This window comes from Indicator indicator, chromosome 13 (assembly GCF_027791375.1).
Source record: "Indicator indicator isolate 239-I01 chromosome 13, UM_Iind_1.1, whole genome shotgun sequence".
NCBI lineage: Eukaryota > Metazoa > Chordata > Aves > Piciformes > Indicatoridae > Indicator > Indicator indicator.
In genome coordinates, this window is record NC_072022.1 from 20,831,237 (window position 1) to 20,847,844 (window position 16,608).

Below are 16,608 nucleotides of genomic sequence, written 5' to 3' on the forward strand. Positions count from 1 at the left end.
TAAATCACCACCGACTTCCTGCATTTAACAGGCTGCTCATTAATTTGGAATATAAAAACCAGGTTTGGAAGATTTGTGACATATGTTTAGAATACTGTATTTACTTCTGGAAATTCATTTACATTTTATCATGCAGCAGCAACGTTCTTTCCTCATATGGATCTAAACAGGAATTGTATTCTATACAGTACCACTTGTCTGCCAAGAGATCCTCTGCAGAGTTCCTGTGCCTATCCAGGCTATTCAACACACCATTACTGATATTTCTCTGTAGCCTGTAGTTTGAAGACAGTGATGCTTTATTTGCATTTCCAATTATTGCAGTTACTGTCTTCATATGCTGTTCCCTGGTTAATAGTTGTGTTGGAGAAGCTAGTGTGGGTAATGTTGCCTTTCTGAATTAGAGTTAAATAACATGAGTGACTGTTCTTGGTAACAATGCACAGGCTCTGACTCTCAGGACAGATTTAACTTCATGGGCAGAGGATACCAAGAGCTCCAGCCTGGGTAACAAGTCTGCCTGGTGTAGCATGCTCATACCTCTTCCAGTCACCATTGCAACTGCACACAGCCCCAGTTCTAACTGCAGGCACTGTCCTGGCTTTGTTGGGATAGAATCCTAAACCAGCCATAGAATTCAGGTCGTTAGCAGTTTTGAGTCAGCTGGGAGCTTGAACTGGGAGGGGCAAATGCCAGGGCAGCTGGCCTGAGCTGGCCACAGGTGTATCCCAGAACAGAAACATCATACTCATTATAAAGGGGCACATTTGTTAAGCAGGGACGCTGCTCCTGCTTATCCCTGAAAAGGTTTGCTCACTGTTCTGCTCCTAATGACTGCTTTCCCACTTCTTGTGAGTCGTGTACTCAAGGGGCTGAGTGTAAGTTTTTATACTTGATATTAGAATTAGTTTTGCTATTTTGTTAAATCAATTTTCATTTCAGCCTTCAGGTCTTGTTTTCTTTTCTCAGTTTGCCTGTCCTGGCTGGAAAGGGATCATTGAGTGATAGAACAACTGCTATAGTTTACCCCTGGGTATAGGCTAAGTGGAGATAAACACTGAAGTGGCAAACTAGGCGCTTCCTGTAACAGCTACTGAGGCTGCTAAAGCTTCCTATTCTTCTATAGAGTGTCCTGTGGTATGCATTATCTTGGGCATTGGCCATTAGCAGCTGCTTGAAGTAATTTGGGTAATATCCTCCCAATTTCTTGTGGTCTGCAATTCTGAGAGCTTTCTGTAAAGCGGCCCTTTGAGTGTGTTCTCCAGTTGGAATCTGTCCTACCATTCTCTAAATCTGCTTTCTAAATTTAGAGTATCTTCCAACAGATGGTGTCTCTTCTTCTTTCTCTATGTTTATCATTAAATTCTGCAAGTGGCATTCCAGAGGTATGGTAGAGAGGGTTGTCCAAACTACAGTTTAGTAAAAGGGCATGTGTATTGTTAAGAACTGTGATTCCCAGTCACTGCTGGGTGGGTAGCTGCAGATGGTATGATCCTTGTCTGCCTCTCTGCCCTAGATTGCTGCTGTGGAGAAAGCATCACACACACACAGGGTATGTTTGCTCCTCAGCCATGACACTTCTCAATTTACTGATGTAAATGTGCCAAGAAGAGATTAACTACAGCAGAATATGTGTTCCAGCTGCTCCCATAAATACCATTTTAACTTCTCAGGTTTTTCTTTATCTATTTCATTCCTATTGTCATATAACTGACACCTGATTTATTTCCCCAAGCCCCACAGCATACTGATTCTTAAGGACATTTAAAAGCAGGGTATAGCCAAGAAATGTACCAAAGCTTGGTCAAGAGGACCATACATTTTATGTCTGGCACAGTGCTGTGTCCTATTATAGGGAGAAGCAAATTATGCAGGGTGGAGTCTCCTTAGGTTTGCATCTCGGACTAAAATACAAACCCACACAGAAACTAGGACTCTTAATTAAAATCATCTCATCCCTTCCAAGTGCAATACTTCTCTGGTCTGGCACCTCCAATGTAAACTCAGGGCTGTGTGGAAAATCAATTATTATTAATTTAGTGATAAGATTAATTTGACCTTCTACTCAAATGGCCTTCCAAAATCTCACAGAACAAAGCTGTTGAGCACATCTGCCATGATAATCAAAGTCACCGGAGCTCATCTCTTCCTCCAGCAGTGGACTTTTCAGGATAGTATTTGTGTTGCCATTTCCATAAAGTGAAAAATAGTTTTGTGTTTAGCTTCTGTAACCCAATCCAAAATGGCTCTGCATGGCACTAAAGGACCCTTGCTGGAACTGGGTGAGTGAGCACCACAGGTGTGAGAGATGCTAGCTGCACCACCTAACAGCAGTGCTCTGGATTAAGAGATTAGGGTGCTGTAGGAATTTGTAGGGAGAAGTCATATGTGCTTAAATCCTTCTCTGTCACACCAGGTCAGCAAGGACACCCACCTGAGATTATACAGAATTTTGGTGAAAGGTTGTGAGCATGTTGTAGGTTTACTTAGAGCCTGAGTTCTAGTGATCAACATAAAATCTTAATATAGATAGTTTCCATTCAGCTTCCTTTAACCTACTTTTGGGTTTTATTGTTTTTTTTGGTCTTGTCTGTTTGAAAGTTTTGGGGTTTTACCACTGTAACTTTTGGCTTTATGAAGAAAACCCTTTTTCGAGTACCACACCGTACCACACCATACCACTGTATGTGGGAAAATCCACAGCACTGTCAGTCTTTATCAGATTTCTTCTTCCATGAGGTCAGTTGGTATTTGGACATCATTGTATTGCCTTTACAAAGGAAAATGTACTGCATGTAATCTGAAAGTACATTCTGTCTTAAAAGTCAGGCTGAGGGTAGAAAAAAGCCATTAAATGGTTATTGCAAAAGTCAGAAATTATTGTGTATCTAGAGATATTTTACCTGCTCTGTTTCCAGCTTTTAAATAAAACAAACAAAGAAACAAACATCCAGGAAGGAAATGGTTTCTAGGACACAGGGGACCTGTGAATTTTAGAGGTTTTTATCTTCTGAACATGATCTGTGACTGTAATTTTAGTCTATACTACCTAGAAACAAATAAGAGGGTAAATCTCAGCATAGGTATATTCTCAACCTTAATTTAATTTTTATACATACAGGTATATGTGTGTATTTTTATATTGAAAAAATGCAGTGAGACCTGGGGTTTTTTTGGCTTCTAAACTTGAGTGCCCAAAATGACTTCACTTTAGCAGGCCAAATCCATTCTTAGAAAGAATTCTTCACTGCCTTTGTCTTTCTCCCCTGTCCTCACTTTAAGTCCTTTATGCAACATACTTTGCTGTGGTAAATGAAAGATCCAGCTGTACTAGAACTGCCTGGCCCTAAGAAATCAGAAAGCTTGCTTTTGATTGGTAAACACCTTTAAGGAGTCATTAAGTTAATTCTGTGGCATATTTGTAAATACTCATAATCTCAAGCAAACAATGCTAAGAAACAGTGTGAAAGCCTCCACAGCAAAGGAGCAGTTGACTAACCTGCAGCATCTCAGTTACACGCAGATATTTTACAAGCCTGTGTGTAGTAGCTTGTATGGATAACAATCTACTACCAGCAACCTAATACAATCTACTAAAATATGGCCTAATACAATACCACTTAGCAGCTACATTAGTAGCAAACTTGATCTATAAATTATTCACCTCCTGTTAGCTAATTGATTACTCAATGCTAAGATACCACACAGAAATACATCTGTATCATCAAATTGAAATGGTGCAGCTGCAAGGTGAAAAGACCAAAGTGTGCCTGATGGGTAGATCACAGATATGGGTAGTTGACAAAGATTTACTCAGCAAATTATTTTGGCTTGCAGAAAGGAGCAGTCTGCAGCATCCTTGTTATCTAAAGTTAGCTCAGGCTTGTGTACAGAGCTGCATCATTTTAGTGTAGCTGCACAGCTGAGATGAGAAACAACTCTTCCTTGCCTTTTAGTCCTCTAATTCATATTATTCCTCTCTGTAGGTGATTTAATTAATTTTCCTCTCCATTAACAACTATGTTCTGGTTCCTATAATGTAGGTCAACTAATTAAGATATATAAAAATATTTCCCCAAGGTCAGTTGTTTTGGGAACAATGAATGTGGGACAATTCCTTATATGTGAACAGGTTATTTCAGAAGCAGCAAAATATTCCAAGTGGTGACTGCAGTGGTGAAGTATATTTCTAACAAAGATACAATCCTCCTGCTCAGAAGAACTTCCATAATAACTTGAGCAAATCCATCTAACATCACAGCAGAATGGCACCACCTAAGCAGGCAATTATGATATCTTCACTAAGGGACACTAATTTTCAGATGAGATGGACTGTGCTACCTAAATTCTTTATGCTTCTCAAAGTTATGTAGTTGAGGTTCATTTGCAGCCATGAAAGGCACTTTAAGAACAATCATTGTTTTTTCAAGGTATTGCTCTCTTTCATTTGGGGGAAAAAAAAAAAGGTAAATTAATATGTCAGAAATCAGAAATGTTTTCTGTATCAACTAACAAATATAAAGTTCCATTCAAACAAATGTTCTTACGCCCAGAATGATCTTTTATTCCACTTTAGGAGGTGAAGTGCAGCAACTGACTCATTAATTAAATTTCACTTGAGCTGTTGCAAAATCTCAGCTGAGAATACTTTTCAACTGCAAAAGGCACTTTTAGCACTGTGAGAAAAGGAAAAAAAAAATCCTCTTAAAAGCAACTATGCATGTGGAATGGAAGGTTCCTCTACACAGCACCTGACATGCTGTCATTTCTTTTGATTCCATAGCTAATTTTGAGATCTTAAGATAAGACCAGTCATAGAATTTCTTGTGGCAATTTCTAACTCAAAATTAGATGTGCTATTTATTGCTGATTCTGTTTCCACTGAGACAGTGAGATTGTCACCATTTACTATCTAGAAAGGAGATAACATTGCAAAAGTTGTAATTTTGTTATAATTTATTTACATTCAGAAATAAATGTTTGACAATACTTAAGGTTAGCCAAAGTGCTGGGCCAAGAAAGTCATAGAATTGTAGATTCATGGAATAGCTTAGGTTGGAAGGGAGCTTTGAGATCATCTGCTCCAACCTCCCAGGGCAGGAATGCCTCTCCAATAGACTCAGCTGCTCAAGGCCTGATCCAACCTGGCCTTGAACACCCCAGGGAGGAGGCATGCACTCTCGCTTCTCTTATGTCTAACTCTGTCCAATGTTGGTGTTTATTCGAAGTATATGTTATCTCTTGCACTACACACAGTTCTGTTTAGCCCTCTCTCCTGCTCTTGAAGCCCCAGTTAGTAAGAGAGCAACTATTTTCAATGTAAGTAGATCTATATCTAAATTACATATATTTATAAAAGTGATGTTTATTTTATTTGTATTAATTTAATAAATTTCACTGAGTATTTTGCTCTTGCATACTGGTATTCTGCTGCTTAACTTTTTCACCTTGCAGGCACCATGCACTTTTGCATGACAGGTAGGGGGTCCCTATGCACAAGTGCCACTTCTGCTGGCTCCCCATCAGTCATACAAGCAGGTTTTCTGCAGCATAATACATTTGGAGCACCAGTTATGATCTATGGGTAGGGTGGTTTTGTTTTTTGGGGTTTGGTTTTGTTTTTTTCAGAAAAGCTTACTGGTGTAATTCTGTTTGATAGCTCCAATTCCTCTTTGGGAAAAGACTCCTTATCAGGACAGGCACCTGTGACAGCAAATCCTGGCATAGAAAGAAGATCTGTGAATGGAAGTGAGCCAAGGAGTTTGTCAGAAAAGAAGCACAGCTATGGAAACAAAAGTCCTGAATTAGTTTTATGATGCCATCTGAGCAGGATGCATAAATTTTAACTGCTTAAGCAAAAAGCCATTGAGATGGCTAGAGGAGATATTAACAGGTTGTGATAGTCTCTAGATACACTTAGTGTTTCACTGTATTTGATACTGATTTTTAAGGTAGCACATGCCACAACAGAGAAACCATCTGGTACTGCTCCTAGGAGAAGTCTTGTGATACAGCCCTTAGGTTAGAATCACACAGAATTGCTTATGTTAGGAAAGACCTTTAAGATCATCAAGTCAAACCATTAACTTGACACTGCCACATCTATACCTTTTGCATACCTCCAGTGATGATGCTGAGTAGCCTGTTCCAGTGCTCAAAAACCATTTTGGTGAAGAAATTTTTCCTAATATGCTCCTTTGGTGCAACTTGAGGAAGACTCTTCTTGTCCTATTGTTTGTTACTTGGGAGAAGAGACCAAATCCCACTTTGTTTCAACCTTCTTTTGGGGAGTTGTGGAGAGGGATAATATCTGCCCTCACCCTCCTTTTCTCCAGGCTAAACAACCCCAGTTCCTTCAGCTGCTCCTCGGAAGACTTATGCTGTAGACCCTTCACCAGCTTCATTGCTCCTCTTTGGATACGCTCCAGGTCCTCAACATCTCTTTTGTAGTGTGTGGCCCAAAACTGAGCACAGTATTCAAGGTGTGGCCTCACCAGTGCTGAGGGAAAATCATTGCCCTAGTCCTGCTGGCCACACTGTATCCTATACAAGGCAGGATGCCTTCTTAGCCACTGTGTCACACCACTGGCTCATATTCAGCCAGCTGTCAACTAGCCCCCCCAGGTTCTTTTCTACCAGGAAGCTTCTCAGCTGCTCTTCCCCAGGCCTGTAGCATTTCCTGGGGTTGCATAATCTCATGCACCTGGGGAGCTTGGCCAGACATTCAATTATATTTCCTTTTTTTTCTTCTGTTTTTAAGGAAAAAGGAAGGAGAAATAGTTATTAATATATAATGGGCTGGTGCATGTCTTCTTTATGGTCATCTTGGTGAGGACCTTCCTAGTAGTGTGCTTTCAATTACCAGAAGAAGCCAGGTCATATAAATAACTACCAACAAAAGTTTTGTTGCAACAAGGCAATTCTTTCTCCTTTCTTACCTGTACTGTGCTGCCACTGCAGTGCCTCTCAAGCTAGGAGTGGTGGAAATTGGCTCAATTTAGGAGTACTGCAGGGCAGTCATAATTGCCAAAACAAGAATAATCTGCCTAAAGCAAACTGATGTGAAATCACACCTGTGAGAAATGTGGTTTTAGTATAAACAAGGCCATGGTGTTTTGTTAGAAACCCAGATCAATAATTCAAAGAATTGTGAGCTAGTTCATGCATTATAACTCTTTCCCATAACAAGAAATTTCATTTGTTGGAGGAAGATTTGATAACATCACATCAGTGGGCTGGTGTGTGATCTCCTTCAGCCACATCCTGATTCTGGCAAGTTGTAGCAGCAAAAGTCCTGCCTTTGTGGGTTAGTATTGTCTGAGCCCCCTCTGCTAGGACACAGAGTAAACTCCCTCCACAGAAGCAAAGCTGGTCTTGCTCTCCTGAGCAATGTTTCATGTTGCTATTTCCACAGCAGAAAAGATTATGGGGCAGGTATGATTTGGATCAGAAATTCCACCTTTGGGATTCTTCTAATTTAATAAGTCTATTTGTTTATTGTGTTGGGGAAAGAGCAAGTGTCCTCCAGAGGAATGAAGGTTTAGTGGCAACAAGAATGCCTACGGACAGGATCTTGAGAATTTCTCAGACTCCATGGAAAATCTAATCCTTCACTGTCCTTGGTGAGGTGCTCTGCTTACTTGGGAATGATCCTAGTGAGGAGCTATCCTTGTGAAAACTGCCTATAAACTTCACCTCAGAGTTTTGTTGTCTTTGGACTGCTGCAATCCAAACTTCATATTCTTGTAACATCTCTCTGAAATGAAGGAATCGTGAAATGCGGAAAATTTTCCCTGGTCCCTTTACCTCACACATCCCAATTGCACCTCTTTTTTCCCTCCTCTTTCCAATCACCAAAGGGACAGTTAGAGTTTTTCCTGTAATCACAACACTGAGTCCAAAGTTAAGGCTGCAAACTGCTTCTAATCTGAAATAACCTCTCAGTTCTCTTAGACATAGCCTGTTTACAGGGTTTAAGCTCTCATACTTACTGACAAAACCATGAAGAGTCCTTCAGCACTAAGGGCAAGATTATGAGGGGTCCCTCCTGGCTCCATCTCCTGTTTTCATGTTTGTGAAAGGGAAAGCAAATGCAAGAGCAGCTGGGATGGACTAGATCTTGAAGGTCTTTCCCAACGTGGTTACTTCTGTGATGGCAGATACACCAGCGCTGCTGCTACCTCCATGGGGGCAGGCTGCTGATTTAGGCTAGTGAGCAGTGTGGCTGTCAGCACTGGAGGCTGGACAAAAGCCCTCAGAAGCTGGTAGGAATCTGAATCAAGCTTTGCTATGTAGTTTGGACATGGACACAGAAAGAAAGACTGAAGGAACTGTGAGTTAAATTTGAAACTGTGACTACAGTAAGGGTCCATATTTCTGGCTGGCCATTCATTAGCTTGTATGCTTCATTTTTTCTGATAGGCTTTTTCATTCCTTTACTGTTTTGCCTTTTGTTTAATTTCTGGTTTTGACAAAAACGTCAGGATGAGCCCTGGTGCCTGTATTTTCCTCTTAGCAGACAGAAAGACAACAGATTAGCCGCATTTGTCTTAATTTCTTATCTGCAGTCCATTGTCCTTTCTCTTGAGGAACAATGTACATTTTCGTTTGCAATATAAACTTTGTTCAAATGTTGGGCATTGTAAACAGGGCTTATGGTGTAGCTGGCCACCAGAAATTACTTCTAATGCAGTCATGGTGGTTGAGAAGGGGAAAAGAGTTGAAAGAACTGCCTGTGACAATACTGCTGTCAATCGCTGCATCATATTTCCCTTAAACATGATACTTGCAGCAGGCCCATGATAAGTTACCTTCACTGCCTCATGCCATCTGGAAAGGGATGAAAATTTCACATTTTACCCCTCATGGCCTAATGTAAATCAGTTTTCTAGGCATTAGGCTATCTCAAATGCCGTTAATTCCCTTGTGCCATGTAGTGAGCTCTCTACTTCATCATATAACAACCCAGCATGTTCACACAGAGTGTAAAAGTATCTCCTTCATACCCTCTCCATGGCTTCCTCCCCCAGCAGCATGACACACTTATGTAGCGCTTTAATTTACTGTTCTTAAATGGCATCTTTGTCAGGGCAATTTTAAGGCTTGTGGAAGGCCCTTAACCAAGTGCACAGCTCTCTGTTGTTAAGAGTTTGGCCAGAGTGATTCATGTGCAACAACCTATAGTGTTTGAGATTTTGCTGCTGTGGTTATTGTTTGGGAAGCAATTCAGGTAAGTTACTCCAGGAGCACCGTCGATAAGGCTCTTTTCTGATGGGTTTGTGCCAGTGACCCTGTTAGAGAAAGAATAACACTTTCAGAAGAATAGTGTTGCAATAATATGAAGTGACATCTGGAAACTGTGGGATGGGCACAGATAGATAGAGGGATGGATTATACCAAGCAACACTTTGAACTAGTGGCAGCATTGGGAATAGAATTTGCATTCACCACTGCTTTGCAGAAGCAGTAGAGATGTTCTGCTTTGGGGACAATGTGGGGCTTAATCATACAGCTGCTGTCTTTCAAGAAGGAAATTGCACAGAGGTACTTGGCCATGGGTACCAAGAGGCAAGCGTGAAAACATCTCTAAAACATATGTGCTGAGTCTGACAGAATGCTGGATGTTTGGTCAAATTCCTCTTTTCTTCCTGTGGACACAATTTGTGGTTGGAAAGAGACTACAGTTAAAACCAAAAAATTCCAACAATATACCCACCAAATAGCCTGAGCAGTGAAAGTCCTATCTAGGCAGCAAGATCTGCCTTCTCACTCTGGAGAAGTACTGGAGAATGGTTACCTTTTACATGTGGACTTATGGTTTAGAAGTTCTAGAACTCTAACCAGGAGGTGATTTTTGTTTCTATTTCATCATGATAAAATGGCTAACACCACCTTTAGAAGGGCTGACCCTTTTTATAACAGTTTAAAAGCTAAAGCATTTACTGTTAGTATAAACTTACATGCAGAGCTAAGTTAAACAATAAAACAAACCCTTCTTAAAGATTTATGTGAGATTTGGTGACAACCTCTTAACTACAATGGCAGGATCTGAGAGTCCCATAGAGCATCCTCTAATAAAATATTCCTCATGGGATTTTTTTTTTCTTTCTTAACGCCCTGAACAGACAATGTTTCCAAACAAAATGAAGATTACTACACCAATTAAAACCCCAGATTTCTCACAGTGGGGATTCAAGTGCTCTATGTTAAACTAGGATTCAGAAAAGATTAAACAAATTCATTTCTCCTTCATCTTTCATAGGAAGCTGGACAGTAAAATATTCTACTTATTGAATTACTAGGAAACCTATGGACTGATAATTTGCTTTCAAGGTGTAATTGTACTCCAAGTGTTGGGTTTGATTCAGAGTCAGTCCTAATGTAATCTCTTAGGTAACAGACTAAATAACATCTAGAAGATTTATGTCTTCTTTTTTTGCAGGTAAATAAGCATCTTTCCACAGTAAGATGAACTTGAAATCAATACCAAAACTTGGTAACCAGACAGAGACAAGGCAAACTTTCCAGCAGGAGTGATAGAAATCACTTTCCTCTCTTTATATTTTGCTCTAGAAAGCAGCCTGGAGATGGTTCAAGCTTCTGACACTAGGCAGCAGAGGAGCAGATTTCTATCTCCTCCTGTTTTTTGGACAGCCTTTTACCAAAATACTAGAAATAAGTATTTTTTCCAAAAGCACCCCAGTTCTGTAGAGGGGTGGGTAACCTTCTATTTACTGTGACCATATCACAATGTCTTCCTCTAGGCACTACTCCCTGCTGTGCTTCTGGTGATGTTTTTGCTTAATCTAGCTATGTGGTTAGGGACTTTTGTGAAGCTTGGACCAGGAAAGGAATATTAAACATCAGTCCTTTTCTACTTGGAGAAACTGTTCAACTCTCTGGAGGAGTTGCCCTGAAAACTTTGTTTGTAAGAATATTAAAGAGAATATTTTCTTGAGAATTTGGGACAGCTGATGCATAAAAATGTTGAAGGATTTAATGCATTTTAAAATCTAATTAGTTTTTTTTTTTTTGTCCAAAAGCAAATTGGTTCATATTTCTATGAAATAAGTCAGGCATCTTCAAGATCTGTCCCTCCAAGTTACCTAGAAGCATTGAACTAATATTAGAAATGAAGAGTCCAGATATAGTGCAAATATTTAACACTACTTTCATGATTAAAGACTTCTAACACCACCCTGTTGTCTGTTTTTGCAGGGTATTAAAGAAAGGAAGCCTCATCACCAGTTAGCAAAACAGAAACTCAACATAGCCTTGGGAAATAGAATCTCATTTTATTGAGTATTATTAGTTATTATTAGAAAAGGAAGCCTTTTTTGTTTGCCTTCCAGGACATTTTTAGTGTCTTGGCTCAGATTTGTAGGTAACAAAATGACAGGACCAGCCAACATAAGTTTAAAATAAGCTTTAAAAATAATAGTCCAAGGGATGTTTAGGACTTTTAAGACTATCAACATGGCACATATTGAACTATGGAGAAATGACCTTTGGAGATGTCACAGGAGGTTTTTTTTTGTAGACAGAGACATAAACAGGAATAAACAAGGAGAAGCAGTTTGTCTTTCATGTATGCTTTGTTGAACTGTTGCTATAAGCTATAACCTTCCACCTTTCTTCTCTTTTAGCCACATAATCAATGAGCTGATAGAAACAGAACGGGTTTATGTAGAAGAACTTCAAAGTATAATAGAGGTAAGAAATTCTTCTGGTGCTTAACCTTTAAGTCGATCATGGGCTGAGCACTCTCACCTCCCACTTTTGTTTAGAGTACACAGGCACTCCTAGCAAGATAGCTCAGCCTTGGAGATGGAAAATGAGAAGGATGTTTTGAACATGTTTCCTCAGGGCTTAAAGGAGGAGGCACCTTTTCTAACCCCAGCCCACAGGAGAGAAAAAAAAAGCTGTCTGGTTCTCAAGGTTCTGGACAGTGGAATAGTTAATAATGTGCCTTTTCAGATATCCTCAATAGGCTTCAGAAACAGCACCCTTGATTTCCATGGGGCCAGACACTGTTTCTGTCAATGTAAATTTGGAAAATCCTTTAGAAAACAGGAGCTCTCTTCCTCCTTTTTTTTATTGCCCCATGTAGTGTTTGAACACAGAAAAGAGCAGCTCACACTGCAAAAATAACCCTTGGGCTTTTGAAACTCATAGGATAGCAGCATACTCTGCCTGTGCAGAGTCTGAGGTCCCTAGTCTGTGGGAGGGTGGAGGCTGAATAAGGCTCAATCATGTCTGTATTTGGGTGGCAACTGAAGGTCTGGGTGGTTTCTTTTTCACCCATGTGGTTGCTTCTTTATGGGATTTGATCTGTGGGAGCTGTCAGCTCTGACAATTGATATATTACTCTTGAGTTTAAAATCTGTGCTCAGAATCTTCTCTCAGCTTTTATTGAAGAAACACAAACCAGTTTTTATAAGAAACAATCAAATAGTCAAGCCAAATACCACAGTTCAACAAATAAATCCAAACTAACCCTTTTGCAATGAAGCAGGGTAGTGGAAAGATATGTGTCTATCAAACATAGCAGTTTCCATCCTTTCATGACCAAAATAGCTTTTTTGTTGTTGTTGTTGATCAGTAATCCATCCATGTGTGGTTAAAGGGTGTTTCCACATCTATCAGGGTTAAAAGCTCTGGGGAAAATTAGAAACATCAGAAATTCATGGGAGCAACAATGAAGCAGGTATAGGAGAAGCTGAACAAAAAGCACATAGATTTTGGGGCTTTTCAGTGATTCAGATCCAGTCCTCCCCTGGTGAAAACAGACTGGCTTTATTTTCCACTCTTCTCTGCAGGGCTATGCTTCAGAAATGGACAATCCCAGTTTACTACATCTGATTCCATCTGCACTCCAGAACAAGAAGGAAATTCTTTTTGGGAACCTCCCAGAAATCTACGAATTCCACAACAGGCATGTGGGAAGTGGTGGTTGTCTTGCACCCTCAAGTGCTTCTGTTGTTTCTGCTCCCTTCATGTGGAGTGCTTTGTCATACACATACACAGGCAGGGAAAGTCATCCTCACTTTGCTTCTGTGTGTGTCTTACAAAACCTATGTGTGAGGAACACCTCTGTGATCATAGATTTCACTTTTCATGAAAGAGTATAATCTTTTGTGCATTCACTACTCATTTTTCCTGGCATTACCCATTTTTAGTTGTCCCTCATGGCAAGTATCATACCACCTCTCTTGGTTCACTGGTGGGTGTCACAGGGCTTAATCTTGAAGTTCTTTCTCTATGAGGAAGTTTTCATAGTGTTCATCTTGACTGTCCTATATTTCTACTACATCAGAAGACATGATATATTTGAAAGTGCTTTTCAATAAGGAATTTTATCCTTCACACTATCATAAAACTTTCCAGAAGCCTTGTCCATGCTGTGAACAAGGTGGTTTAGTGCCCATAACTACAGAATGCCAGTTCTGAACAAGATTAACCTCTTTTAATTCTCTTTCAAACCACAAAGCTTAGGGCTACTTCTGTACATTTCCTGCTTTTCCTGGCCTTGATTAAGTAAAACTAGTTGTAGCCAATGGGAAAACTTAGGAACTGTTTTGGACAATGATTGCCTGTAAGATGTAACAAACAGCTGAACAAAATAAATATTAAAAGTCCTCCTTTAAAAGTTTAAAATATTATGCAGAGTAGTTGACACAAAGTAGAAATTAGTTGATATGTAGTAGAAAAGTTTCTATATTATTTTGAAAGAAGGTGTCTTGCATTTGGAGAACAACATTTGCAAGCCTGGCCTTTCTTTCCTTCAAGGCTTAGAGCATTGACTGCTGCTGCAGAAGCCTTTACATCCCATATTTTCCCTGCTTGCTGATTAAGCATCTGCATCTGGCAGAGATTTTCTGTCTTCTATAGCTGTTCTGAAAAATCGTTACAACCAAATGGGAAGCAAGTGCTTGGACTGCATATTGGAAACGAATCTCAACAGCCAGAGGGACCAAATGTGTCAGATGCCTGTGAGCAGATGCAAAGATGCTAACATTGGTGATTCAGGCAATTCACTGTGAACCACATCCCAGTTTGCCAAAATAATTTTGTGTGTGTGTGTCTCAAAATCATTGAAGCCTCTTACTGCAAAAACATGGGCCTTGAGCTGGATATAGAGAAGCTAGCACACAGTGTGTGGGGCATGTTGCATTACTGTTTGCTTTCCTTTCTCCCTCTCAGGATTTTCCTTAAGGAGATAGAACATTGCATTGAAAACCCTGACCTTCTTGCCAGATGCTTTTTGAAGAGAGTAAGTAAATCCTTTCACAGGTTTGTATGAGTATCTATGGTCTTATCCTACAATGCTTACAGAGCTATTCCTATCCTTTTCCTCTGATTTTGTGAATGAAATCAGGCAAGCAGATACTGCCAAATTAAGCCACGGTTAACAAGTGTATATTCTGAAATCTGAACCTTTACTTGGTTTGCTGACAGGAAGAGAGCTATTACCAGCAGTTTACTGTTGTATTTTAAGCCTTCCTTAAAAGGAAAATAAAAATCAGTGATTCAAATGATTAACATGCTTTTCATATTAAACAAATCTCTACCAGCAGTTTGCTGTATCCCAGGCACCACTGTACTGTCAATAGGCAGCAAATGGTATCACAGCAGATTGCTCTGAGTGCAGACAGAATGTCTCATTTGTCTCCTCTCTTTTCCCTGCACTGTTCAGGAGACTTACTGCCCTAGAACTAGCCCAGCAGAGTCTAGCACTTTCCTTGTATTGTGGAACCCCAACATCTCCATAAGACTCTGTCAGGTTGAGTCCTTTACTCCTTCACATAATTCTACCACCATGTGGGATTCTGCCCACTTGCATGGAGTGCTGAGAGTTAGCTGTTTATTCACAAGCAGAGCGAGCTCAGTTTATGAGAAAGCTTGGGCCAAAGCCAACAGGCAGTGGTGGCTTTGGTCAGATGCATGAGTCTTTTCTTCCTGTGACATTTTAGTGCCTGAGTCGTACAACTCTTTCCTCTGAGAGCTCCCAGTTGTGTCCCTCCTTCCCCACCTTTGCCTGCCCCCCCAACATGACTGCTAGTTCTGTTTCCTGCAGCACAACAAAAGGTATTTGTTTCTATAACACACATTTAGAGACACTACTACTAAGGAAAAAACTGTTTTGGTGGGTTGCTGCTTTTTTCATAGTCTGACAAAACTGCTTGAATAACTCTTTGTGTTTTGTATGGAAAATGGAAGAGGCATGAGAAGTGGGAAAATTTGTCCTCTTCCCTGTCACCAGAGGTATCTCCTGTTTCTCCTGTGTACTACATATAGCATTTGCTGCTTTTTCCAGGGTACATGTTAAATACTTAACAAGGTGCAGACAGATCTGGATGAAATGTGTGTACCCCAGCTGTCAAGAGTGTGGAGCACTGCCACATCTCTGAAATATTAAAGGGAATTATGAACCTGTGATACTTCAAAAGGGTAGGCCCTCAGTTTACAAACAGGTCAGGCTGAAGAGCATCATACAAGTGTAAATATGATTATAAGGCCCCTGAATTATTTTCTGTTTAACAGCCAGCATTTAGACCTTGAGTAAATGACACTACTAATATGTTGTTATCCTAAGATTCAGATGCTGAGCAGGAAAATATTGTGGTGAAATCATTATGCAAAAAAAGGCAAAACAGGCTTTGGAGAATGCAGACCTTTGAAATTCAAGGCTATAAAACAGTGTATATTTTGCAAATGTCCCTGGATATGAAGCTAAAGAGAAATTCTTGATATAGAATTGGTTCTGTGATTCTTCAGAAAGTTCAAATTCCATGTTTAAATCTTTTAGCTATGTCTCTCTCAGTAAAACCACCTACTGAGCACAATTCTCTTCATTAGTCTACCAGTATGAAATCAGCAGCACTGAAACTATGGTTCAGGTATGAAATGAGTCAGTCCCTCTGTCACCTTTTGCAGCCTGCTGAAACAACACTAAATCTATTGCATAATGGAATTTGAATAATTTGAATTTGGAACTTGAGTCATTTGTATTTGGAATTTGAATAATGCATTTGCCTTCCCCTTATTTCAAATTTGGCGCTAGGGAAGCCAAAGCCTCTCTCCTGAGATGTCTCTGCTCACACAGTAGCACCTTTGATTCAAGAGCTTGCCCTCAGGCTCTGTTTTTAGAAGAAGCCACATAAAGCCCAGAAATGTGTTGTTTCTGTTGGACTGCCTCTAGAAGGCACAAACAAACGCCTGGTTGTGCGTTTGTGTTCTCCATGCTCTGGCAGCTTTTTGACTCTTCCTGCTGAGCCGAGAGGCTTCTGGCTTGCCCTGTGAGTTATGACCGTGCTTGCCTTGGCAGGGGGAAAGCTGAAGCTGCTGCTGTTGGAGCCGATGTGAGTTCTGGGAGGAAAGTCACGTTGTTGCAGATTTCATTTCTCCCTCTGTGTACGCTGTAATCATCCTGCCACAGCACCGTGGGGGGCCTGTGATCAGACTGGTTTTCTGCTTTGTACTTGTCTGATCACCCTGGGAGTTTTCAGCCCTGATTCCAGAGCTGCTTGGAAGCATCCTGGGAGCTGCAGTAGGACATCCTGGTGCCCGAGTCCCTCCAGCCCTTGACGGTCATTCCCCTGCCATTCC

The 16,608-nt window shown here is 40.4% G+C and overlaps 1 protein-coding gene across 1 annotated transcript in view; it reads left to right on the forward strand.

Moving 5' to 3' along the window:
• MCF2L2 (MCF.2 cell line derived transforming sequence-like 2) overlaps nt 1-16,608 on the forward strand; it is a 140,042-nt gene that overhangs the window by 86,941 nt on the left and 36,493 nt on the right. Inside the window, exons 16-18 of the mRNA XM_054385750.1 lie at nt 11,646-11,712; nt 12,819-12,934; nt 14,203-14,272. Coding sequence (XP_054241725.1) covers nt 11,646-11,712; nt 12,819-12,934; nt 14,203-14,272 — 253 coding nt within the window. The remainder of the gene's footprint in view (nt 1-11,645; nt 11,713-12,818; nt 12,935-14,202; nt 14,273-16,608) is intronic.